Source organism: Lepisosteus platostomus, chromosome 7, assembly GCF_059453375.1.
Source record: "Lepisosteus platostomus isolate fLepPlt1 chromosome 7, fLepPlt1.hap1, whole genome shotgun sequence".
NCBI classification, from domain to species: domain Eukaryota; kingdom Metazoa; phylum Chordata; class Actinopteri; order Semionotiformes; family Lepisosteidae; genus Lepisosteus; species Lepisosteus platostomus.
The window spans coordinates 58,499,116-58,525,368 of NC_142617.1; the positions used below are offsets into that span (position 1 = coordinate 58,499,116).

At 37.7% G+C, this 26,253-nt stretch overlaps 1 protein-coding gene across 1 annotated transcript in view; it reads left to right on the plus strand.

Annotated features, from left to right (window-relative positions):
- agbl1 (AGBL carboxypeptidase 1) overlaps nt 1–26,253 on the plus strand; it is a 179,927-nt gene that overhangs the window by 56,779 nt on the left and 96,895 nt on the right. Inside the window, exons 14-19 of the mRNA XM_088641438.1 lie at nt 1,201–1,281; nt 1,786–1,934; nt 3,763–3,850; nt 4,353–4,497; nt 6,091–6,244; nt 25,074–25,254. Coding sequence (XP_088497564.1) covers nt 1,201–1,281; nt 1,786–1,934; nt 3,763–3,850; nt 4,353–4,497; nt 6,091–6,244; nt 25,074–25,254 — 798 coding nt within the window. The remainder of the gene's footprint in view (nt 1–1,200; nt 1,282–1,785; nt 1,935–3,762; nt 3,851–4,352; nt 4,498–6,090; nt 6,245–25,073; nt 25,255–26,253) is intronic.

The following is a 26,253-nucleotide window of genomic DNA, read 5'->3' on the forward strand; positions in this document are numbered from 1 at the left end:
GTGCTCATTAGTCATATATTTTCAATTTATTTCTTGCTTGGAAATCTTATTTTGGAATGACGCATACAAAATTAACTTTCATATTTCTGAAATTTACTGACCACTGAAAATAATAAAGCAAAACATTTTGTTTCAGTGGTGGCATGTCAATTATTTTCAGCACAAGAACCAAGAGCAAGGCTTAGAAAAAGAAATAAAGCACAATGTTTACAGCTCAATCTACAGTGCCTGGTGTGTTGCCTATGCAGGAGAAAGTATTCTCTAAAGAAATTCCTGGAGGAGCTGAGATTTCATTGTCAAAGCCACTCCTGAAAATGAACTTCCCTGAAGAGGGCATGAGGGCTTATGAATATTTTCCCATCACGCCTCTCTAATCGCAAGGTATTCCATTAGTGATGGAAGCTGAACAATCAGTCCTAAGAGACTGTAATTGATTTTCATTCCAAAGCTGCCTCATGGTACAGTATACGCTGTTATGTTTCTTTCATAATTAACTGCAGCATCTAATATTCATGTTTATTTTTTATGTTCTAGTCAAAGAGGATGCTTTTGCCGAGCTTGCATTTTTTACATATACTGAACAATATCCCATAACAAATATTTGATGGCTTGCTGGTACTTTGTGAGCAGGTTTCTGGGCTGATGAGGACATTTCTGTATCTGCTCATTTTGCCTGAAAGCCACCAGGCTACAGGATGCAATGAATGCTAACAGATATTTCAAAGGGATAGGTAATATGTTAGGTAAAATAGGGTAGTAAATTATAACTCCCGATCGGGAGTTTAAGTGGTTTGCTAGCTGAATAAATACAATTGCAGTTCTGTCAGCAATGGTAACAGGATAAAGGTGAACACCAAGACTAAAAGCCTAAAAATGAAGACATACAGTATGAGAATAAACAAACACATTGTGACCTTATATAGACATATACTGTAAGGATAGGCTGCTGTATTTATTATATTATGTGCAAAACCCATACACTAGTGTGCAATCACTGGAACTTCAATCAGACAGGAAAATAATGAGAAAATACAGTACATGTATGCAGACATATTTTAAACCTCATGTCACTCTCCCAGTCTCACCTAAAAAGGGTGCAGAGTAATGTACCGTTTTGGTTACATTTCGTTTTCCTTTGTGCTCCCCACCTCTCTCCCTCCCTAACTCTTCTGTTTTTCCCTCTCCCCATGACCTCTGCAGCCCTGCAGATGATCCTGACTCCCTTCGGTTCTACTCCCAGTTCGAGTCGGGAAACCTGCGGAAAGCAGTTCAAGTCCGCAGGTACAGTATTCCCTATGGGATTCTCTTGTCCGGAATACCGGCACACTCTGCAGCTCCAGCTGTATACAGAGTGTACTGGTGACTGTATACAGAATATACTGTACAGTATGTGTCTCTAGTCTCTGAAGTATCAGCATCAACATTCAATTTCCTGTATTCACATCTTTGCGTATTCATGTAAAAAATAGGTGCTCTGTTACAGTGAAGACATTTCCCTCTGAACGTGTGATTTAATCATGTTAAGTGACATTTTTGCTAACCATAGGACTGATTCCTGGTGTTAAGGGAATGTCATTTTCAGACAGATTAGGTGAAAAGAATTTTTGTACAGCCTGAAGGAGGGAACATTTTGTAGGGACTTGACACAGTTGCTTAATTCTTTAAAATCAACAACAATGCCACATGTATTTTCCAGACAAACTGGTGATGTACTTTCTCAGTCAGTTTGGACTGTAGCTTCAGTGTGTTTTGCTGTACTATATGACCTACTCCCCATCCGTGCAGGTGTGAGTATGACCTGATTCTGAACTCAGACGTCAACAGCTCCAGCCATCACCAGTGGTTTTACTTTGAAGTCAGTGGAATGAAGGCTGGACTGCCCTACCGATTCAATATCGTCAACTGTGAGAAAGTCAACAGTCAGTTTAATTACGGTAGGTGCACACAGTAAAAGGGAAGGCAAGTACGATATAAATTAGTCATGTGGATTCCTTTAAATCCCTTTTCTTGTTCATTCCTACAAGAAGCTCTCATTGATTGTACTTTCAAACCTGCCAGCACAGTATAATGTACATGTTGTATATTGGCATCCTTGTTGAGTAATAAAGACAATAACACCTTTAATAAAGTCTTTGGTGTCACTTAATCACAGCCACAGCTTGTATATTTTCACATTATCATTCTGTACTGATTGAATACACTTGTAAATGTGCTACTTACATTTTTCATCAATAATACATAAGAAAACAGTAACAAAGATCAACAGTGGATCCTGAGCAAGGTACTGTACATTAGCCTTTAAAACTATTTATGTTCTTGACGTTTGCTTGAAAAAAGTTGCTTTAACAAGGAAATAAAAATCAATATTAGTTGAAATATGATATATTAGGAGTAGAGTCTCTCTTGGATCATTTATGGCTTAAACTGAAAAAAGTGTATCACCAGCTCAGCTGGGGAAACCTGATGGAAACGGACAGATTCTGCAAGGAGGAGAGGTTGAATATAAATTATATATATATATAAATTAAGAAGTTTAATATGTTGAAAGGTTACAGGAAGTGCTTTCTTGAGGTTTTTTCCAAAGGGAGTGTTCACAAAAGACTAATTTAGGTATGAATTTGAATATTGTGCATTTAGAAATTTATTTTTGCAAAGTGCTTTACATGGGGCAGGGGGCACTTTATCCATACCTGAAGGGCACCCCCGCCTTTAGCAACTTGTAGCCACACTCCACAGCAGATCGGGTGGAGAAGCGACAATCGTTATCGCCAATCAAATAAAGAAGAACCTTTGGAATGCTAGAGTGTGCAGGCATAAAGTAGGCTTTATCCCATTCTGCACACCAGGCTAACACCCCTACCCTTATGGACAGTGCCATGGGGATTTTTAATGACCAGGAAGTCCAGACCTCACTTCATCTCACATTATACTGTATGTAACTATGCTGACAATTGCTCTGCTTATACTTAGCATACAATTCTGAAACTCATACAGGTATTTTGTTTTTGATGCATTCTTAGAAAATAAACAAAATATTGAATCTACACCTTGATTCATGCTGAATCTGCTAAGTTTACAGTAGGTCATTAATAGAATGAGTAATTTTAGCGGCTGTTTTATGTGATGCAATTACCAGTCTTTAGTGCTGTACATTTGAAGAAACATGTCATGGTTTTTGAAAACTAACACATTTGGGTGAAGCCTACATCCAGTGTTTAAAATACAATTTCTGCTTATAGAGTGAAACATCACAAATTCACAGGTAGTCTTTAAATTAGAGGAATGCAGGTTAGAGTGATCTGACAAGCCACAGTGTACAGCACAGTCCTGTTGCATAATATACTCACTGAATCGGAAACTCATTGTAGCATACAGTCTGGGAAGCCGTAGCAGATAATGCATGTGCTTCCAACAGAATAAGCCCAGCCACCTTTTATTTTATTGAAATACTGTATTAAATGATTAAATTTCAGGATTGAGAATAAATGAGTACATGAACAACATCACTAAAGGAACAAGTAAAAGGTTTATTCCATGCTGAAAAAAAGAAGAGAGAAAAAACACAACGTTTCGGCCGTGGAGCCTTCTTCAGGTGAATGGAATAAACCTATTACTTGCTCCTTTGCACCCTACGCATGCTGACGCAGCTACCCACCTGAACTACTAACATCACTTAAGGTGTTGACTAAGCCTCTTGCTGACCTGAGTGCTGAAGGGTTTCTCTGTGTTAAGTAATGTCTTGCTTGTGTCCTCTGTGGTTAGGAATGCAGCCTGTCCTGTACTCTGTGCGAGAAGCCCTGGAGGGCCGGCCTCACTGGGTGCGAACGGGCAGTGAGATCTGCTATTACCGGTGAGCAGGCCTCTGTCTGACTGCCTGTCTGTTTGTCTGTGGGATTTCCTGTGCATACAGGAGCTCCATCTACCGAGAGATGCAGTTACACTACAGCAGAGGTATTGTTACCACAGATATTAGTAGGTTTAGGGTTAGGTAAGACAGAACATTCCAAGGGAAGGAAACGTTGGCACTTTTCAGTTGTATCTTACTTGCAATTTTTTCTTAAAACTACCACTTATTTAACTGACCTTTAACAGTGAGACGGATTATAGTGATTGAAGTAAAATTAAGCTAATTACATCCTGAGACAGAGCTGAAAGGCCAGCATTGTGCACATCTACTTTACATGTGCCTTCTACATATACTGTAGTAGGAGTTAATGAACACTGCTCCAGATTGCATAAAATGTCTGGTCATTTTGTCTAGACAGAGACGTCAACATGGAATTTTACAGGAGTGTTTTGTGTCTGGAAAACAGCAACAATGAATGTTTTGATTCTTATCTTTTGTTGGGTAGAAACCATTCCTGTCAATGCACTCCACCAGCCCGAGGTCAGAAAAGTCACCCTTACTACACCTTGACCTTCACTGTGACCTTTCAGCATGAAGATGACGTGTGCTATCTGGCTTACCACTACCCATACACCTACACTGCTCTTCAGGTATTTGGGCCTTATTCTCCAACATTAACTCTGCACCTCTGATCTCTTCAGAGTCTTAATTTTAAAATTTTTTAATCAGCAGTCATTAATCTGTCAGGCAATAGCTTACAGTATGTAGCACCAATGGTGTGATGAAGTAGGAATATGGGTATTTTCCTCTTAAATTGGGCATCTGTTATTTCTTTACATAGCAAGTCCCACAGTGCTTTCCAGGAGGGACAGGATTAATTGTCTCTCACTAAGAATACTACAAGCTTTCAGGCTCCGAGAATATCAAGGCAGTGTCTGGTGAAAATTGTGAATAAACTGGTACATCTCTAACCAGCAGCACGTGATGAATGGTGAGTTACTGTTTGGGAAATCCCAGTCATAGCTTGCTAATGACAGACTCCAGATTAGATACAGTGATGTCTGGACTACAGGACTAAATGTGTGCAGCTAATGAGTACTTCTAGTGGGTGAGTTAGTCAGGATACCCTTGGAGCCTCTTTTGGAAAGCAATTTCCCTAAAACTTTCCATCAACTTCCTTTATTATTTCTGAGATTACCATAGTGAGCAGGTCTCAGAAGCGAAGGCTCTAACAGTCAGTTCTTCAATATTGGTTCTTGTCTGTCATGTTTGTTGAAGGGGAAATTGCACACAAAACTAAAATTAATCAAAGCCTCAGTTGTAGAAAATATATCTTGCTGTTTGTCATGTAAATAGGTTTGATACAGTATATACTGTACTTTTAAAATCTAAATGGTTTTTGATTTTTCCATTTAAAAGCCCTCTCAGTTTATTACATCTGGATGTATAGTAACATACATATTTACTATTAGCTCAAGAGCCTTCTTTATGTGATTGTACCAATTCATGTTCATTTGTGCCTAGTTCGTGTTCATCTTGTCTGGATGTTTTCATAATCCCTAGTTCATGTCCATTTTGTCTAGATGTTTTCTTAATCCCCTGCTGCTGTTCCTGTGTTTGTCATTCCCTGTTTTTGTACTGTATCATTTGTAAATTTAAATACAGTAGTTTTATAATTGTACCAGAATCTAAACCATTGATATACATCAGGAAGACAGATCCTGAGGCCAGTGGGCCCAAGACAGATCCCTGCGGTACACCATTGCCTACTTCTGTCCAATTAGAGTTTGTGCCCTGAAAGATGATGTAGTGCTTCCTTATTAATGAAATACTTTTCAGTCTATGTCAATTCATTACCATAGATTCACACATTTGATTGTCACATTCAAATTTGAGAATTAGCCTTTTGTGAATTATTTTATTAGACTTTTGCAGGAATTGTAACTATATCATATCATATGTCTTAATCAACTGCCAAATGTCCTTGTTGCTTTTAGGTTAGTATACGTTTAATAGGAGTTTGCAAAAAATAATTCCATCAGTAAATTAATATTATATATGTATATTATAATAATTAAACTGCGATGTATTGATGTCCCACCCACGGTGTATCCTGCCTTGTGCACGTTACTTGCAGGGATAGGCTCTGGCTCCCCCACAACCCTGATTTGGATAAAGGGGTTAGAAAATGGATGTCAACTGCTGTTTAGTCTTCAGTGCATGCCATTGCTCTTCTACTCCAGACCCACCTGCAGCTCCTGCAGCAGTCGGTGGACCCCAGCAAGGTGTTCTTCCAGCAGCAGACCCTGTGCGCCACCCTGGCTGGGAACCCCTGTCCTCTCGTCACCATCACGGCCTGCCCCGTGGCGCGCAGCTGGAAGCACCTGCACCAGCTCCGTGAGTACGCAGCAGCCCTTCTGGGAGCACGCTGGTGCCGCTCAGGGCGGGGGCCAGATGACCCATTCTTTCAGACTAAACCGAGATGTTGACTTGGATGAGATTTGCGGAGGAACCGGCCTTTCCTTTGTACAGTGAGTTTTGCCATTTTTCACTCTTTAATTAATTCCTCTCCTGGAAGGTTTAATTTGATTTCCTCTCATTGCACAAACCCAGAAGCAGCTGGTGCATTAGATAACCACAGTGTTAGTTTAAGTATAGTTAGGTGTGACATTTATATTTACAGTATATTAGAAACCATGAACAGTCCTACAGTGTTTGTTTGTTTTTTACATTGAAATAATAGTATCCACCAGTTCTTAGTTGAAATATTGTCTCTAAACATCTGATATAAAGATTCTGACTCTTGGATCTAGTAGACAGGATATGGGTCTTTTAACAATGTACCTAGAGTCTGGTTCCAGATGGGAGTGTATAGTTTCAGAACACTCCTTTTATGATTAATATTTGTACAATGACAACATCCCCTGTGAAATCTTTTGCATTTGTGATGTTGTACTGTATGTAACACAAAAATGTAATAATGTGCACCATAAACACTCTTCAAATATGGAGAGGACCAATCAACAACACTGTTCTGTCGAAAAGCTCCATTTAGAGTTTGCTTCAGAGGTTATAAAGCCTAATTTAAACATTTGAGTAGGTAGTTGTGTCAGCATGCATAGGCTGCAAAGGAGCAGGTAAAGTCTTTTTCCATGCTGAAAGGAAAGGAAAAAAGACGTCTCTTTTCGGCTATGGAGCCTTCTTCAGGTGTGGACACCTAACCCTAAGTATCCTCTCTAAAAGTTGAATACACCTTTATTTATTCCTAACAGCTCATTTAGACTTTCTACTGAAGTACTGAAGACAAAAATTCTGGATATTGTATTGAAGTCTAAGGATTAACTTTTTTAAAAAGATACAAAGATGAAATTTTCACAGCTCACAAACACAGAAGGGTATTTAGGATTGCCTTTGCAGTCATCGCTATTAATATTATTAGCCTCTTTTTAAAGTTAAATAGGATTGAGAATGGAATGGTTTCATTTTAACAAATCTTCCCATCCGTATGTCCCATCGGACAGGTGGTCAGCCGGATCAGCATGTTTCAGCTGTGCTCTTGGGTGATGGATGTGCGGGAGTCCAGTGGGAAGGCAGAGAGACTGGCTAACCTCCTGTTCCTGCCATGCAGATCAAGTTTGGTGCCAGTCCAGTGGGGCGTGGTGCGAGGTTCAGCCGCCACCCGGCCATGGCGCCTGGGACAGCTTCTCAAGCCCCTGCCCTCCCTCTAATTAATATTAAGGAGAGCCATATGCCTGGCACTCCCCTAGAGAGACTCTGCATATGGTATACAGTGAAATGCAGGAATTTATTATCATATCAGACTGCCATATTTGTTCTCAAACTCAATTCCTGTAGGGAATGAAAAAGCTTTCGCTCAGCTGTGGCCTGGGTGCCACTATGATGGGATTAGGAGCCTAGCAATGACAGTTGTGGCATTTTTTAATAAAGAGCTATTATAGTACTTGACATCTTCTTTAACATTTGAAAGGTTTTATGGGATTTTTATTTTTCTATTGAAAATTATTTTTGATTCATCATACCCAATATTTTTTTTAATAGAGAATAAAGTTCATTCACAAAAGTGGATAAAAAGTATTCTATATTGAGAGGCATGGAAAATGCAACAAATGCTATTGGTTCCAATAGTCATCTGTTACATTTTAATGTGTATGTGTATAGTAATACTGTATATGCAGTTTTTATGCAGTGTGTGCTTTTGACTCACCATCATGACTTTAGAAACTGGGAATTCATAATGCAAGTTATGTGCAAATAAATCCTTGTGCAAACTGCAGAATTGCAGACTGCAAACTTTTGAAAGGTTTTATGGGATTTTTATTTTACTATTTAAATAATAGACCATTTAAAATTGCAGACCTTCGGCAATGTACTTTTGAGCCTTTCAATTTCTCTTTTTAATTTTGCTGCTTGATCCCATTTTATACATTTTAAGTAAAAGTTCCCTAGCCAATCAAATAGCGCTTCATCTGTGCTTGTTATAGCTTTTATAAGTTATCTGGCCCCTCAAAACCATTCTTTAATTCTCAGAGGTGCTGTTCCCTTTTTATGATATTAAAGTGCCATGTGGAACTATATACAGTACAGTATAAGGACCTCTGGGAATTCAATCCTCTAAATTAGTTCTAAATATGGTCATTCTGTACCCTCAAAGCAACATACAGAGAGCCATACACTGACATACTTTGGAATGCATGGTGTGTTTGGACTTTATGCCTAGCAGATATGAGGAAGTGAACATCAGGATCTAGACTTTTAAAAGGAGAGAAATTGAATCGAAGTGAAGCATTAAAGAGACTACTATGATGGAAGTTAATTACTCATTACAATCTTAGAACAGTGTGAATAATTTTAATATAATTCAGTCGTTTCTAATCCTGGCAGTTTGGAAATAGTGTACTTCTTTCTCTTTTATTCAACCATCCCTCCCTTCATTTTCTAGCTGCTTCTTTCAATTCAGGGTCTTGGGGGAGCTGGAGCCTATATCAGCAAGCAAAGGGCGCAAGGCAGGATACACCATGAGAGAGCTCACTCTCCTTTTAAAAAGTGTTTTATGTTAAGACAAAACTCTTCATTTGTAAATTAAGGACAGAAGGCCTTCCGAATGTTAAGATCTTTGCGGCTTAATGTGTAAAGATGATGAGCTGCGCTACCAGATGTGACAGATCATGCATTCCTCTTAATAAACTTTCCCATGATACCAGCATATACAGGTAGTTGCTATTGTTCATTTGGCTTTTCAGGGGTTCTGATATCTCGCTTCTCAGTTAAAGAGGTAGACATTCCAGTGAGGGATGGAATCCTGCGCTCAACCCCCTGAGCCAAATATAAAATAGACAAGAGATTTATAGTGCTGTTCTTAATGGATGTGTAAGGGACCCTAATGATAGTTCCATAAATATATGTCATAATAGTGATGATAAATTAAGAAGTTGTAGGCTTTTAGAAATGACAGGAGACTGATCTTTACCAGCATATAATTAATAGTTCCAAACTATTATTGACAGTTTGATGGAAACTCAAGTTTGCACATTAATAATGGTACCATTTGTGCAATCAGGAGAGCAAGGGATTAGGTATTTTCTAGAACATAGACCAGACACATTAGAGTTCATGTCATTTTTAGCCATTGCTATCATGTATACTGAATAATTTGGTGTCTGGTGTCACCCTTTGTCATTAGGTAGCCACTATTCTCTGACTGGTGGTCAGTGTTGCTTCCACTGTCCCTGTCTGACCAAGCAAACATGCAGGTAGATGCTGTTGATAAGATGGTGAAGGTGGCAAGATATTGATGTTGCATCTAACAAACAAAGTCCTGTCAAATGGTGTGCATTGTATCTGATGTGGTGACACATTTATGGAATATCCGGGTTTAAGTGCCTGCCTGAGCTAAAATTTGTTCCATTTCTTTGGGTTTCTCATACCCAGGAGGTATATTTGAGAGAACTGATGTCTCAATGTACAGGGCCAGTATTAGATGTACTGTTCAGCAACAGTACATCTCTTTTCAGCAAATATCGAGGTGCTTTATGTGAATCACCATACCATAGGCATCTGGTATGGTATTTAATATAATCTGTGGTTTTAGATTTAAACTACACCATTAACTGCTGCGTCTGTTCAATAATGAATATTCTTTTCTCATTAAGGTCACAAACAGCTCTCTTCTAACTAAGGAAAAGGTCCATATGAATATTAAATACAACCTCATCCTCTGAGACTGAAATACATATAAGACACTAAAGCAACGCTTGTTTCTGGAGATTTAACATCAATTAACACTGAGGCTGCAGTGGACCAGCCAAGAGAAACATATTTTCCTGACTTCTAATCCCATTTCACCCTCAAATCACTTGTTTAGCACCGAACAAAAGATCTGGCAAATAATGATCCTGGAAGTTTTGTGACCCAATTTAGTTAAGTTCACTAATTAAATCAATGTTACTTGGCTGTCTACAGCTCAAATAATCAGAAACACATTAAACATAACTTAAAACCTGATAATTGATTAATAATGCAGTATAGGTCATGCATAATTGACTGTAGATTATAATAATTCAAGCTGTTTGCATTGCAGTGGGAGGGTGAACTGATGAAAGGCTCATGGTCGCACACTAGTATGTTTCCTCGCTGGTTAGGTAGAAACCTTGCCTAAAAGAACAGAAGGGTGGAAAAAATTGATGTGACAGTGAAGTTAAACTGGGGTTCTGTCAGTAAAGAGTCAGTTAGATTCCAGTTTATTAAAGCCATAAGGTTGCATTACAGTTTGGTGACTGTACCTGGAAGCTGTGGTGTTAAAAGAGCGATAGTTTTCTTTGGGGAACATAGATTCCTATCTAGTATTCATTAGCTGAAAAGATGGAAATCCTGCGGTTGGATTTTTTCACATTTCTAATCTTCATTTTTAATGACTTTCATGCAAATCAAGATGTGGGCAAAAAAGTTATTATGCAGGGCTGGAGACTGCGACCGAACTGGAAGAACTACAAATATTTGTGGACGTGTTTGAAGGGGATTGAAGAGTGAGGTTTAAATAGGTATATTAAGGGGTCAGATACTGAATTAGAATTAATGCTCTAAGTGTGGCTTCAGATGATCCCCAAGGAAATAAACCGGAATATCTGACTCAAGTTTCCATGTACTTTTCGTTGTTCCTTATTTGGTTTTAGCCCAGAACAAAGACATTTACACCACGTAAGAGTTTGATTTAACATCTTTAATACTAACAAAGTGAACTATTCCAACATTCTTGAAATCATGATCATCAGTGACTCAGGGACCCATAGACACAAATGGAAGTTTATGTTAAGTGGAAAAAAACACGAATCACCAAATTACACAGAGAGCTGTGGGAAGATACTCCCTATCTGTGGTGCTATACACTGACTCAGAGACGCAGCACTCCAGTAATGGAGATACTGTACCTGCAGTCTTGTTCTCTTATAGCCATCACCTTCTAAAGACCACGGTAAGATCCTGTGAATAATTAGTTGAATTACATACTTAAGCACTTAGTCTGGAGCAAACCCAGAAACCTTGTGCTGTAGCTCTCAGAACATTCAGGATCCATAGAAAGAAGCTTGATGGGACGTGGCAAATAAATAAATCTCAGGCTCCTCCAATTGATGTGTTTGTATATGTAGTATAGTGTCCTAGTGTTCCATAGACAGGGAGTTAATTTAATATACACCCAAAACACAAATTCTGTTTGAACTGATAGAAAACTGTATCTGTTATCTTGAAAATGTTTTTAATTCTGAGTAAGAGGATGCAAGACAAGTACAACAACACACTTCTAGTGTAGGAACTGTACCTGTTGCCAAGCACTTGATTCAACCCAGATGGTTTTATATTAAAAAGGTGTGCAAAAACATTTTTTTCCACATTGCATAGCTCTAGCTTTCTGTTTGCTTCCATGCAATAAAATAATAAATAAAGCATCTTACTTTACAGAGGGGAATGTGATATGATGCTGGACCATCTGTTCACTTGCCAAATGGGTGAATTAAATGCTACAATACAGCCTCAAAGTTCCTGGAACTCTATATGAGTCTCACAACTTCCATAGTCCATTGCTAAAATAGCCCATTCCAGATACATTACTAAAAGATAATGGGACTGGAATCACACAAGGTGATTGAGCCTCTTCTGCAGGTTCTCTCTGTCCCTCACAGAATGATGCCAGCAGTGAAGCTAGGAGAAAACCTTGAGAAATTGCATTTATTCTCATTCACAAAATAGCTAATAAAAGTATTTTTCACTTTTCTGCTGTATGTTAAAGAACTCTGCTGGTAGTTACAAACAATTTAGGAATATATGTAATACTTTTTCTTGCTTTCTCCTTTCTTGTGTATTGTATGTTAATGTACTGTATGTTCATTCTACCACTTTATCAGTTTATACAGAGAATAATAGCCTACAATACCTTTTATGGTTGCATTGTCATACTTAAGATCTGGAGGGCAGAGTTATTCAGGATTAACTTTCAAACAGTAAAATGACTGCTTTTCATGTTCAGACTACACAGAAAAATAACAGTGTTTTTTTATGATTTGTATGAATTTTATATAGTATACATACAAATAGCATGCATACTAGTAGCATAGAAAAACTGCATTTACTTAGAAGTACAGTACATGGCACAATCCTACAGAGATAAAGAGCAAGATACAGCTAATATTTTAATATATTGCTTCTTCTAGATCCTGTAAAAACAGAACCAGGTCATTTTCATTTGTTGTACCCAGATGTAATGAATTACTCCTGTTTAAATAGAGTAACATTCATTAGGCCGCATCTCAAGATTCCATAGAAGGATTGCAGAGCAGCTCAACCAGGATAGAAGCTTGGGTTGTGCCCTACACTCCAGATGCTTGTCATGGGTTGAGGCTGGGCTTTATAATTATCTTACAGTAATCAGGGTACCACAAGAGACAACTTGCACACAATTGCAATGAGCATCCAAGATTGAATGGGCTTGGGTTTGGCAGGGTGTAAGAGAAATAGGCACGGCGGAGCTTTCAGCTTGTATAATGGCAGCCGGCTCTGACGGGCATATTTTAAATAAAAGACCTAGTGTTCCCCCATTTTATGATGGTATGGTAGGGTTGTCATAGCAGTGAAGCCAAATGACAATTAGTAATTTCAGAGTCTTACAAAAAGTTCAAAGCACTTCTTTGTAAGTGTTCCAACTATCCCTACCTTTTGAAGCCTTTGTTAGATTTTTCCAATCCCAAGAACATTTAACATTTTTTACAAGAAGAAGGAAATAATTTAGGTTTATTGTTGACAGAGCCAAGTGTGCACCCCATTCACTTCAACAAAACCTAGAGTCAATTCAAGCATTCAACTACCAGACTGCTGCAAATTATAGATTTGGTTCAAGCAAGGCGCCTGTAGCAAACAAAACGTGGACAATAAGCATGGAGTTCATCATTTGTGACTGGAGGTTAGATCAAATTTTTTTGAATTCAGTCTGAGCCATAGTAGCAAATATCTTTGAGACCTTATATTGTCTGTTTAACCTCCAAGAGTAAACTATTTCTTGTTGAACACTGCAGCTCTGAGTTCCTTTATTTGGGATCCCTTTAGCCAAACTGTCATGCTAAATGGGATTATGGTGGCTAATTAGCATATGAAGAAATGAGCTCAAGTTAATTGCACTGGAAAGTTTTTAATTAATAAATTGGAAATTAAAGCTGTATTTTTGCAAGCTTCGCAGGGCATATTCATCTTATAATTAGAAATGGACATTTCTGATTTGTACTAATTAGACCCTATTTGCATGTGCAGCTAGGAATTAGAGGAGAGAATGAGATTGCTTTCTGTTGCTTGAGGCTAGCTTTGTTCTTTGCGGGATACAGACTTGGCTGTTTAGTGTCTTTTGCCGCAGTTTCTGACATTTGAATCAGGTGGATGGTAGCTCTGGACATCTTGGGAAACTAGAAAATGATAATTTGGGATGTATTGGCTAATAAAGTCTTGTCTGTTGTGGATATGGGATATTGTTTAAACTGCAAGGTGGGGGACTGTCTTTAATGCCCAATTTATGCCCCTGGCACAGCTTGCTGGTACAGTAAATCAAATATCTGGGTATATCCTGAAATAATGTATGTCTAAATAGCCTATCTAAAATATTTAATGATCAAGCTTTATCACACTTTCTCTCAAGGCCTGTAACCTGTGGAACATTTTTATTGGGATCCTTTATTGTCTTGAGTTAAACTAGCAAAAAAAAAAATGATGATGATAATTTATATTTTACTGTATAGTGCCAGGGCTGTCAATCTGTTCACTACATCCATATCCTGCCCAGCACACAATACACCTGTTAAGGCAAGTATAATAAATTATAATGTCTGGCTTTCATAATTATTTCTCTGAAAAGATTCAATATCAACAGATATTGTTTAGTGAGGCTGTCTGTCCCAGTACTGATCAGAATCAGCCTTGATCGGGTTCTGGTCTGTGACAAAATACATCTACAAAGTGCTGTTGCCTGTGGCTACTTCAAAACATGGATGCATTTAACTTAAAAATATAATTAATTTAATTTTTAAAACATCTTAATTGACCAAACATTCCACAAAGACTCTCTAAACTAATTTGAGATATTTTGACAACACAAGTTTTTAAAGAATTGTAACTGTGTTTCTCAGGAAGATTGAAATCTTTTAAATGCTGCATTTAATATTGTTTTATTTTTTTGTCTTGTGTCATTCTAACACTAAAGTGCAGATGATTATACATCTTTATGTTGCACATTTGAATAATGATTCTTCAGTCTTATTTTTGTAAAATGTATTTACCTCATTCATTGTTCTAAAAAATTCGATTTTTTACATTTAAATGTCATTAGTGCTACAGTATGTTGTCAGCTTTAATTTTTAAAATGTGTTTCTAAGGATGTTTATTCTTAACTGGACAAACAATCACATTTACTGTCCATATGTAATGAATACAGTATTTTATAACAACAGGGCAGTACTTGAAAGTTTTAGAAACTTAACTGATGATAACTCAGTTTTTAGCCTTATGCTATGACTGGTACAGTTTTGATTCTTTTAATGCATAATGTGCCCCACACTGCTACCTCGGAACCTTTTGGATGTAACTAAAACCAAGATGACAAATATTTAGAGTCTTTTGAGAAAAATCTCAAATTGATAATTAAACCTGTATTTTGGAGAAATAAACAAAAGCTTAAAAAACTATCATTAATTAAGGAAACTACAAACAGGATGTAATACACAAGTTATTATTTAGAAAACAATTTTTACAATTGGAGTGCATTCAGGGACTTGACCTTAAGCACTGCTCCTTTCAGTGCCCTATACTTGACAGGAGGAAACGGAAGGAGATTGGTTTAGGCTGTACAGCTCTCTCGCTGAAGAACTTGTTAGTTCTGTCAGATCTTCTGTAATATTGTTCTGTCACTTGCTGTCATTGAGTATGGTGCCATGAATTGCGATTATTGCAGTCTCATAAATTAAGGGTGACAGTCTGATAAATTGTCCAGCCATCTGATCTCCACTCAAATAGTGCTGTAATCTAGGTAAACCCAGTTTGTGGGCTGTTTAATCCAATGCCTCAGCTGTCCAAATATCTCATTCTTCAGCATCAGGAAAGGCCCCACAACATGAAGGACAGTTAGATCAACACCCTGCACATTACAACACTAACAACACATTGATCATGATCAATATTAGGCCTAGTGCAAAGCAATATTAAAGAAAATATACTTTTTGTTTGCGGGTAGGTTTCATTACCAGCCATGTGAAAGGACTGGAAAAGTTCAATGTTCCGTTCGAAACAGTTTTTCAAGTGAAACCAGGTTAATAAAGGGTGTGTTGGGAGAAAAGAAGAACAAAGAGAAATGCAAAAAACTGCTCCTATGTTGGACACAGGGAGATTTGGTGCCGTGAAATTAAAGTAGAATAAGCCATGGCAAAGCCTTCAGATGAGCCGATTTATCCACCATACTGTGCAGACAGTGCCTGTGACTCCCCTGTGTTTTCATACTTTGGCATTGAGACGGCCATCACTCCCCATATAAAGAGGTGCACATTTTATTTTTCCAGCGGATTGATTTACTTATTATAGTGGGAAAGTACAGGAAAGAAATGTGTTGAATCCACCAATTTTTCATTCTTGCCACATGCTTCTCTCCTAGCCTGATAGTTCAGATGTCTGATTGTGCTTTTATTCAACGATTCATTGATTGGATTGATAAACTATCTATTCTATCTGGGTATCTGGGTTAGAATCATTAACCGCGAAGTGATGAAAAGAAGACATCCTCAGAATGCTTCGTTTTCTTCAGCTGTACATGTGCCATCTTATGACAGTCGCCTACTGTACCACAGTACCTGCCAGAGAAGTGCATGCAGTGTGGGGTGTCTGAAAGTTATGTGCCGGATGTATCCCTGTTTGTCATGCTGCTCTGTGAGCCAGGTTGCGGCAATGGACATAATGGATGTTAGCAGATGAAAAAAAGAAATGTAAGTGTTCCAGGTGGAGAAGTCAATATTTCTAAATGTCTGTTTGGTGAATTTGTCTGACTTTCTCTGGTCCTTTCTTAGTCATGCCTGTTTGGGTGCTGAACAGGGTAGGGGAGGCGCTTGAAGCATTAGTGCTCTTGTTACTGGCATCATGAAGTCAGAAGTGGCGCAGGAGTTTAGTTGCACATTCGCACAGTAGCTACTAATGGAAGCCAATTAAGCTTTCGGAATATAGTTGAGCAGAGCATTTCTAAGACGAGACTGTAGAAAATTAGGCTGGCAGCAGTCTGGTAACAAGAACATTCAGGGAGCAATTTTACAATGCAATGTGCCCTTAGATGATGATGGGAATGTACTCACATTCTATTTGTTTGTTTATTGAGGTAATCCCCAGAAAGCTTCACTGAGATGAAACCTTCCGATTTCAAGGGGGGGTCCCAGGAGATGTTATGCTGGAGAACAGAAGCGGGTGTGCATTATTTGAATGAGAATAATGCAAGACGATGGCAATATTGAGGTTACAAACAGCAGCAAATGTCTTTCTGATCTCTCTGCAACAGCTCTATAAAAACCTTTGCAGTCTAGTCTCATTCATCTCATTTAATGAAAAAGCATTTCCTCAGCGTGAAGACTTTTTGATTTATAATCTAACAGAAATGTAAGAACTTATTCTAACAAATAGGTTCTTAAGCTTTTTTTATTTATTTTTTTGCCTCAAATCAATGTAAATGTCAAAATGTATTTCAAGTTTTAAACTGTGCTTATTATACCTGCTTGAAATTTTTTTTCTTTGCCTCATTGTGTAAAATTGCTGAGGGATGGCTAGATAATAGATAGAGGTACTACAAGAATTCTGCAAAATCTTCTTTGTAAAATACAATTTATGCTGCAGAGGTTTGTTGCAGGTACACCCAGTTGTAAATCACCTCGAATCGACAATAATTTTAAGCTGACTACACCCGTGTACCAATTAATCAAAGTAGGTGAAAACCTATCTTGTTAGTGATGTTTTGTTGTCTTTTTAGGTCAAGTTGTATAAACAGTCCCAGGGAAGATGTAAAATTCTCTAAAGCTGAGCTGTTTTTTCCCTTCTGTTCAACTGTCTGCTGGGGCCTGCTTTTTTATCCTGGCCTTTGAGATGTCACAGTTACTGCCCGTTAGTGTGTTTGGAAAATAACCACAGGGGACCGAAGTGAGCCACTTCATCACAGAGACTCTTGTGTGAAAAGACACAAAGTGTCCAGCGCCACTTAATTGCTTGTAATGTAATGAACACACATGTGCACGATGCAGCTGAGTGGCATTAATAAGACATTCATCAACAGAATAATTTACACTGGTGGGAACTCCTGGAGAACGCACAAAATGTAACACAGGCTCATTACCAACTCAGCCCCAAAACACGCTCTCTCAGATCTGGTGTTGCTGTGCAGCACCGCGTCTCTAATAAGTCTCTGGCATAAACCAAAGGCATCATTTTTATTGCTGCCAAGGCAACGCAGTTTAAGGGTGTATAATAATAAAAGGTACAGTATGACTCTCACAATGTGTCGGGCTAAAAGGAAAACTGGCAATCCATTTCGGCTGTTTTTAAAGTAACTGTTTTCTGCAGGGCTCTTCATTCACAAAGTATATTCACAAACACATTGGTATCATTAAATTAATCGGGTGGTAGAAGAATGCTCCTCTTGTTAAATGAACAGGCAAATAAATGCAGAAAAGGGCAGGCTAGAGGATGTTGGTTTTCCCTGAATATATTATCATTAACATCATTAAAATTTTAATAGTTTGTCTGGGTCTACGAGCTTGTGAGCACACAACAGCCATGTGCACCATCGTCACAAACGTCTGCAGGAGAAACCCTCCACATGGCCACTCCATGTTCTTTCCATAAGTTGGGTTTCTACAGCAGGGATTGAGTTTACAAAGAAAGCCCGAAAGCTGCATGAAATTAAAATGTATTTTATTTTTAATTAATTTGAATTATCTTATTGTTGAAATCAAATGTACTGTAATTTAACAGCTGCCCTGCTAGTGGCACTCTGGCATTGCACATGTCTCTGCAATGAATATGCTGAATGTGGAATCTGCATTTTTGCCATTTTTTGAGGCTTCACTGTAATATGTCTTACTCTCCTGCCATGCGTGGGATCTTCAAGAGAACTGCGGACCTCATTTTTCTGTGCTGCAGAAACATGCCACACAGACACCCACATCCCTTGGCAATCACTCGTACTCCACAGCACACAAGCGACGCCTCAGGGCAGCTCAGAGCCGAGGAAACATGTCTGCTCATACATGAAGTGGGGAGTCAGACAGGTGTCGGCAGTGACTGTGGTGTGGCACAACTTGGGGGAATGGTTTCCATTTTGCTGTAGTCTTTGTGTCCTTGAATTCCTTTTCCTTTTCACAATGTCTGTTCAGTTTGGGCAATCTGTATGACAAGTGAACCAACATATTAAACAAAACTCCACTGTCTTTTTAATATACCTACACGCAGTGGGAACGCCATTTATTTTAAGACTCGGCTCTTCATCAAGGAGTCCTGACCTGCTCAGGAGCGAATGAGATATCTACACATACTGTATAACACTCTACCAACATGCCCAGCTGTTGATCCCCTTGAAGCATTGTGAGGTACACAGCTGAAGGAGCTGAAAGGAGAGAGTGCCAACTGAAGTATCTCTCATAGGGTAACACCTGACAAGTCACTAGTGTCAAGAGATCTTTACCAATTCCTTCCTCGGAATTCCTTTTACCTTCAAGCGCAATCCCGGTTCCCATAGTGAGGTCTGGAATGTAGGGATCAGTCTGTCCTGTTCTGGTTGAGCCACGCGGGAGCCAGTGTAAAGGTTTTATAGCAGCTTACTAGCAGAACATTAAATCCACTAATAGTATCAGTACTTACAGTAGTGTATGTCTGACTTACCGCTGTTTGCAAACTGTAACAGAATCAGCACAGGGCATGGAAATAATCTAGAGCATAGTCGTAAATGATTAATGCAAATGCAAATATGACTGTTTTGAGAGCAACACACAATGACACTACAAAGAGAAACCAGTCTGGCTCTAAACATCATTATCTTTGCTGTGGCATTCACAAATGAGTAATTCTAGCTCCTGTAAAGGAGACATTTGTATTCCTCAGTGCACCTGAATCTTAACATGTGCTAATGGTCACACTCATGGTGCCGCACGGACAATTCTTAATTCGAGTTTGTTTTGAAATTTAGCCCTGTGAAAATTGTTTTTTTTTACCATCCAGTAGGTAATTTTCCGAGAAGATCCTCTGCTTTGTTTAGAGGACATCAAATCCAGCTAAATTTTTGCCTCTTTTGTATTTTTAATCCTGGGTGAATTGGCAGTGCCTGTGTTCATAAGAATTTATAAAGAATGTCTGGGCTTTTCACTTTTATTAAGCTACTTTAATAAAGGGCAAAATAACAGAGCTTTAAAACTTGATGTGTTTGAAAATCTATATGGTAATACATCTGTATGAAGCTAGAAAACAAAAGAAGATTGACCTTGCCAAGATTCTGGTGTCAGGAAGCTTCAAAAATTGAAATTAAAAAGCATTTTCCATCTCGCCAGGCTCAGTGATGTGATGTTCTAGTTTTTTTTTTGCTACAATGTGTAGAAAATACTGCATATACAGTATAAGGAAAAAAAAAACATTAGATCTAAAATGTTGTTAAATCACAATTAATAAAGAAAGGATCAACATATTACTGATATACATTTAAGACTGCAATTTTAAAAACCTTCCCAGATTACATCATATTAATCTAAGTATTCTTTTTACTGAAATGTTTCTCCTTAGTAGTAATCATTACAGGCTGTCTTTCCTATGTCAGTTAAAATAAAGTTTCAGAACATTCAAAGTATTTCAGTAGTTCAATCAAATTCTAATTATTCTAAAAAGACAACATTGATAAGGATATATTTTATTTTTTATATTTGTTGTTGCCTGGTTGACAAAACCCCTCACTTGTGAGGAATGAACCAGAGAGGCAGTTGCAAGGGTGTAGAAAGGTAGAAGAACAAAGTGCGAGACAAGATCCATACCAAAGGTACTCATCTATGCATAAGAAGTGCAAGGTTAAAATTTGCCTTCCTCCAGAATTTATGTTTAAAAACTTAATATGTTAAACGGAACAATATGTCAGCTATAATAAGTTAAGTTCAAGGATCTCTGTTTTAAAATCTTTGTTTTGGGAGGATTATATTTCCATTACACCATGTACTGTATTCCATTTTCATACCTCACAACTTCAGATTTTGCTGTGCCACTGTATGCTCTTCTAAGTTTGTTAAAGCGAACTTTATGTAAGTAGGTGTTTTTCTATGAATAGTTTATCATATTATTCCTTAGAAACATGTTATAATAAAAAAATGAATTCCTTAATCCCCCTGAGACTAGATAAACAATCAACCACAGTCTAGACAACGCTAAGAAAACCAAAGCATGGTTTGACTTCAAAATATGTTGCAAAAATGAAATTATTATTTTAAACTGCTTGGGTATTACCCATTTTCTTTCTTCTCCCTTTCTTACTGATTTATTAATGCATACCGACAAACACTTGGAGAATGTAAGCACATTTAAAATTCCTTCTTTGAATCTGATGTAGAGGAGCTGCATGCATTACAGTAATTGTGCATTGTGGATTTCAGATTCCTTATCTGATAAAAGGAATTAAAACATTTCTCCGTGTAGTGGTACTCTTTTCAGGTGGGATTATTCCCTCCTTTCTTTAGAAAGGCAATGTTTAGAAAACAGGGAAACATTTATTTCATATCAAGAGCACATTAAAAATTTAATTTAATCTGGCAATAGTTGTCTCCACAACCATTCAGGCTAGAGAGGGAAGAAGAAGAAAAATGATTTTTTTCTGGCGTTTGCATTGATCCTTTGGTAACAAGTTTCTGCAGGCTTTTTGAAGATGCTTTTTTTCTAGTTAGTTGATGTATTTAATGTCATTCTGGGGGTGGATGAAAATGGAAACAGTGGAACAAACAAATAGCTTTCTGCAGCATGAAAGCCAGGCTTTTGGGTTTGAGTAATAAGCTGAACTAGATGTATTTCTACAAAATATTTATTAATTGGAATAAATGTATATTGGTGTTCTGTTTGAATGGTTTTAGGATTGTAGTGATTCTTGGAGAGAGGCTTAATTTACTAATTAAAACATTTCATTATGTAGCTGTTCAGTACAGCAGCTGAATGTTTGTTGCTTCTGTTGTTATTTAGAGAACACATATCCTTTATTTGTTCTCTTTGCAAAGCCATCTTAAGTGATTGTAAGTGATTGAAAAACAAACAATTAAACATTTCTTAAGAACATAGGAAAGTTTAAAAATAAGAGGAGGCCATTCGACCCATCTCATAAATTTGGAGGTGCTTTGGGTCTTCATACTGTACATGAAAGTGAAGTTTCACTAAACCAATAATATGATTAGTGTAAAACACTGATCAATGATTCTGTGAATTTTGGTTACAATGGCCGTCTCAAACGTCCAAATAAACACTTGTGTTTTACCATTGGTGGCTGTGATCCCCTTCCTGTTATAAACTAGTGGCATGTGAGGCATAGTAATACTATTCCTAAAATAAAACAATGATTTGTGTGGCCACGACAACATTCCAGGCTTTTCAGCAACAATATTTTCACTTTATAAACCTGTTAATTTCATGAGAAATCAAGACAGCAGGGGCAACAACCAACATCCAAAACATACACACCTTAGAAAAGCTATCGTTTGATTTGAAAGCAGGTGTTTACAGAAGCTGCCTTTTTTCACTTCTATGCATCTTTTACTGACTGAATGTTTCATTTCATATGTTTTGTTAATAGCAATTATTTTGTTTCTGCTTGAAATTAAATTAAAAAGAATTTCATATAGAAATATTTTTACGAAAATCCACGCAGCTGTGTTTTGGTTATCTATTTAAAAATGGAAAGAAAGGGTATAGTTAGTTCAAAATGCAGTCTGTGCCTGACTAGATAAAAAATATAATTGCTTAGAAAAAATAAACGCAAAAACAACAGCAAACCAATAAGTACTGTATCTCTCAAGAAAGCATTTTGTAGTTAAAAATGAGAGTGATGAATATCTTATAAAGCTGGAGGGTGGAATTTCATTTTCCTTCAAGGGGAACTGGTGTAGCTTGGAAAAATTGATAATTTATATTCCGATTTGAGGAAAATGTGTGACTGTGTCAGTGGGGGTGTGTGTGTAATGTACATGTTCTTTATTCAAATCAGATCCCCACACATTCCAACCAGTTCAAACAGGAAAAATAGTACATTACCAATTTTAATTTCAGTCCTTTTACAGTCTATCTTAATATGCTGATTAGGACTGATTTCTTTGCATATGTAGATATAGTACAGGAATAGATTTTCCAGTCTAACTGCTACTATTAATACTCATTTGTTTTTTCAATTTTATAAAAGAAGGAGGGGTCAAGTTTTTTTTGTATTATGGGGTTTAGAATAAAGAGATACACATTTGCTAGGAGCAATCTTCAAGGAAATATTATCTTTTAAATGGTGTGCGGTATTTGTATAGGCTGAAACGGGAAAAAGAGACTAATAAAATTCATTAAGCAAAGGAAAAATTGAAATTCAGTAAAGCTTGAATTCATTTTTTACTACTGCTAGGGGAAACAATGATTGTGTGTGAGGATTCTCTTGAGATGGGACTTTTCGATAGATGAGTACTGCAGGTGGGGAGGAGATGTTCAGCTTCTCATGAACAGAAGAGGGTCACACATTGAAGAGAACAGAAAATGAGCAATGCGTGGGAAGGCAGTGGTTGCTGTGAAGGTGATGAGTTTGTCTGAAGACCCCAGATTGCTGTAGGGAGAGTTAGCACAGCGAACAGCACCTAGGGTTCATATTTATCAAGATTATTTCCTCCATTTAGCAGCGTGTATCATTTTGTGTGTGGAGGGCAAAATGTGAAACATTACCGTAACTAACTTCAAATGCTATTCAATAGGTTTTTTATTCTTTTAGTCTGGTGTGGTCTTTTTCTTTCCATAAAATATATGTCGAACCATAAAAAGGTTGAGCATATTTGAACAAAAAAGATATGATAGCCCAGATTCATTTTTGTATATTTATTTTAGTTAGACACATGCTCATAAAACTTCATAGGAAATTGTTGGCAGCTACAGGTACATAGAAAAACAAATATGCCAAAGTTAATAAATTATCAAATGCATTATATACTGTCTACAGACAGCTCTAAAATTTGTTTGTCAGCACAAAAATCCAATTATATGTGTCTTGGATTTAAAACAAAAGTAGCCATAATAAAAAAAACATACAGTACCAACTGTATTTATATTTCATTTAGTTGTGTTCAATTTTGGTCATCGCTATATAAAATGATATGACTACTGTGGAAAATGTTTGAAGTTAAAGAGAAGTGCAGATATTTTCATGCAAGCAAAGAGAAAATATTAAACATTCAAACATTTTGAAATAGTAAATATTTTGAAGTGACTTGACTCATGGATTCAAAACCCTCAAACATAATTGAGTAATCTCGGACAACTTAAAGCTCACCAACAAAGTAAAACCCCTGGAAAATGGAAGCTTAGTGAGTGCAATTAGGACTAAGCAAAAATACTTCTTTACAGAAAGAGATAAAACTGTTAGCTCTCTTTTAGTTTTAGGTTTTCTCGACGTGATTTGAGAAAAACCACAGTTATATTCTTATATTCTTAACAGTAAAATGAGCAAGAGCAGGAAAGGTTTTTTTTTTCCTAGCCAAGTTTAAATTCCTTAGTCAAGGCAGGTTCTGCATCCCATATCCTTAACATTTTACTGAAGTATTCAAAGATCTGGCCTGGAAATAATTTCTAAAACATACCTTACAGAAATGTGATGATGAGTACTGACTGCCATGAGAGTGTCTATTTTAAAAAACTATTTTACAAAACGCATTCTGGAGACTATGATGTATTTTCTTGTCTGGTGCAGTTCTGTGAAAATGTTTTGGATGCCTACAGAGTAGAGGAGACAGATTAATAGTAATAATAGTAATAATAATAATAATAATAATAATAATAATAATAATAATCAGCCTTAAACACTGAATCCCAATGTAGGTTACAGGTTGGAGGAAACATCTACTTGCACTTCTGCCACTTTGCCCCAACATATCGGGTCTACAGTAGAAAAAGCAGGAATGGGAAGAATTGCTTACCATGCCCATGGCAGAGGAAGCATAGCTAGACTGAAATATGTCCAGGGCAGCAGGGTTAGCAGCTGTGTTCTCTGGAAAACTGCCATTGAATGTTGCATGAGCAAGTAGTCTTTGTAGATGGATTATGTTGAATTCCCCTTTAAAGTTTAATTATTCAGGGGTCGGTCTGTTTGCAAACTCGCTGATGCTGTTTTCTTTCCCAGGATTTCTGTTTTCTAAACATAATCCTGTGTAATTAACAGCACCTTTCTGCCATTGGCTACTGTAAACAAAACACAGCTTTGCTTGTTGTGCGGACTGAACAGGAAAAGGCTGATCTACCTCACCAGAGGAAGACTTGCAACCTGGCCATTCCTCTACTGGGAAGAAGAGCGATTGAGAAAGATCTTACATATGCTGTAGAGGCTGCACTGCTCAGAGGCCTCCAAGCAGGCTGCCTCTTTATGACTGGTTTATAAACCTCAGCCTGAACTTCTCCCCTGCAGGTAATCGCCCCTGCATAGTGCTGACAGCTCGGGTCCACCCGGGAGAGAGCAACGCCAGCTGGGTGATGAAGGGCACTCTGGAGTTCCTGTGCAGCACAGACCCTGTGGCAGAGAGCCTGCGCGAGACTTACATCTTCAAGATCATCCCTATGCTCAACCCTGATGGGGTCATCAATGGAATGTGAGTCACTTCTCACTTCATTTCAAGATGATTGCAATTAGCTACGCTGGTACAGTATGTCAGGAGTCTCCAAGCCTGAAGCAGAACCAAAGACTTTCATATATTAAAAGTGTCTCTAACTGCTAAAAAATGAAAGGCCTAAAATGCAATCTAGTCTTAAAGTATCAAACGTGCACCACTGTGGTGCAGAACCTAATGTCCCAACCCAGATTCGAGTTAACCTCTCTGCTCACTTAACCTTGTTTCTTGTTTACTGATTTGACTACAAGTTGTTAGTTATTGCCGACCACATACAGTACTCCAGTCTGAGTCATATTCAGAGCACAAGCAGACGCAAGTGGAAATTAAGAATAGCAGCTTTAAGACAGAGCACACAGAGTATTTCTTTTCACAGTGGCTTAAGGGGCTTTGGGAAAAACACAATCTGCCCGAGTGTTTTGATGAAGCAGCTTCCATGGGATCCTTTAAGGAACAGCTGGAACAACACAAACCAAATGGCTTCCTCGACTCTGTAAAGCTTTCATTGCCTTTTGGCATTTGTACCGTTTTCTTCTCTGTGGGTACCAAGCATGTAAAAACATATTAATTGTAACTTGTGTGATGAAAACCATTTTTAAAAGATTTGGTAGGCCTGATATTTGGTAGGTCACCAGTGTGGGCTCATGATCTCACTGGAACTCGAAAATAATCTCTAGCTGGCTGTCTACTGTGAGCTGATCCATTTCACTTTGAATATGCTTTGAATATTTCTTCTGGTATGATATTTATTTTACTAATTGCAATTTGCAAATAATATTAAATTGAGCCAAAAGGAAGGAAACTGAAGTATTTTGACACCTGAGTCAGTTACAGAACATGCCTCCACTCATCGTTAGATTGGAACTCCATGCTGCCCACATTACCTTAATTCCATACTTTCTGGGATATACAGATGTCACAGTTCTATCTGAAAGGAGTTTGATTATATTTGAAAGGATTAATCTTCCACTGGCCTCAGCA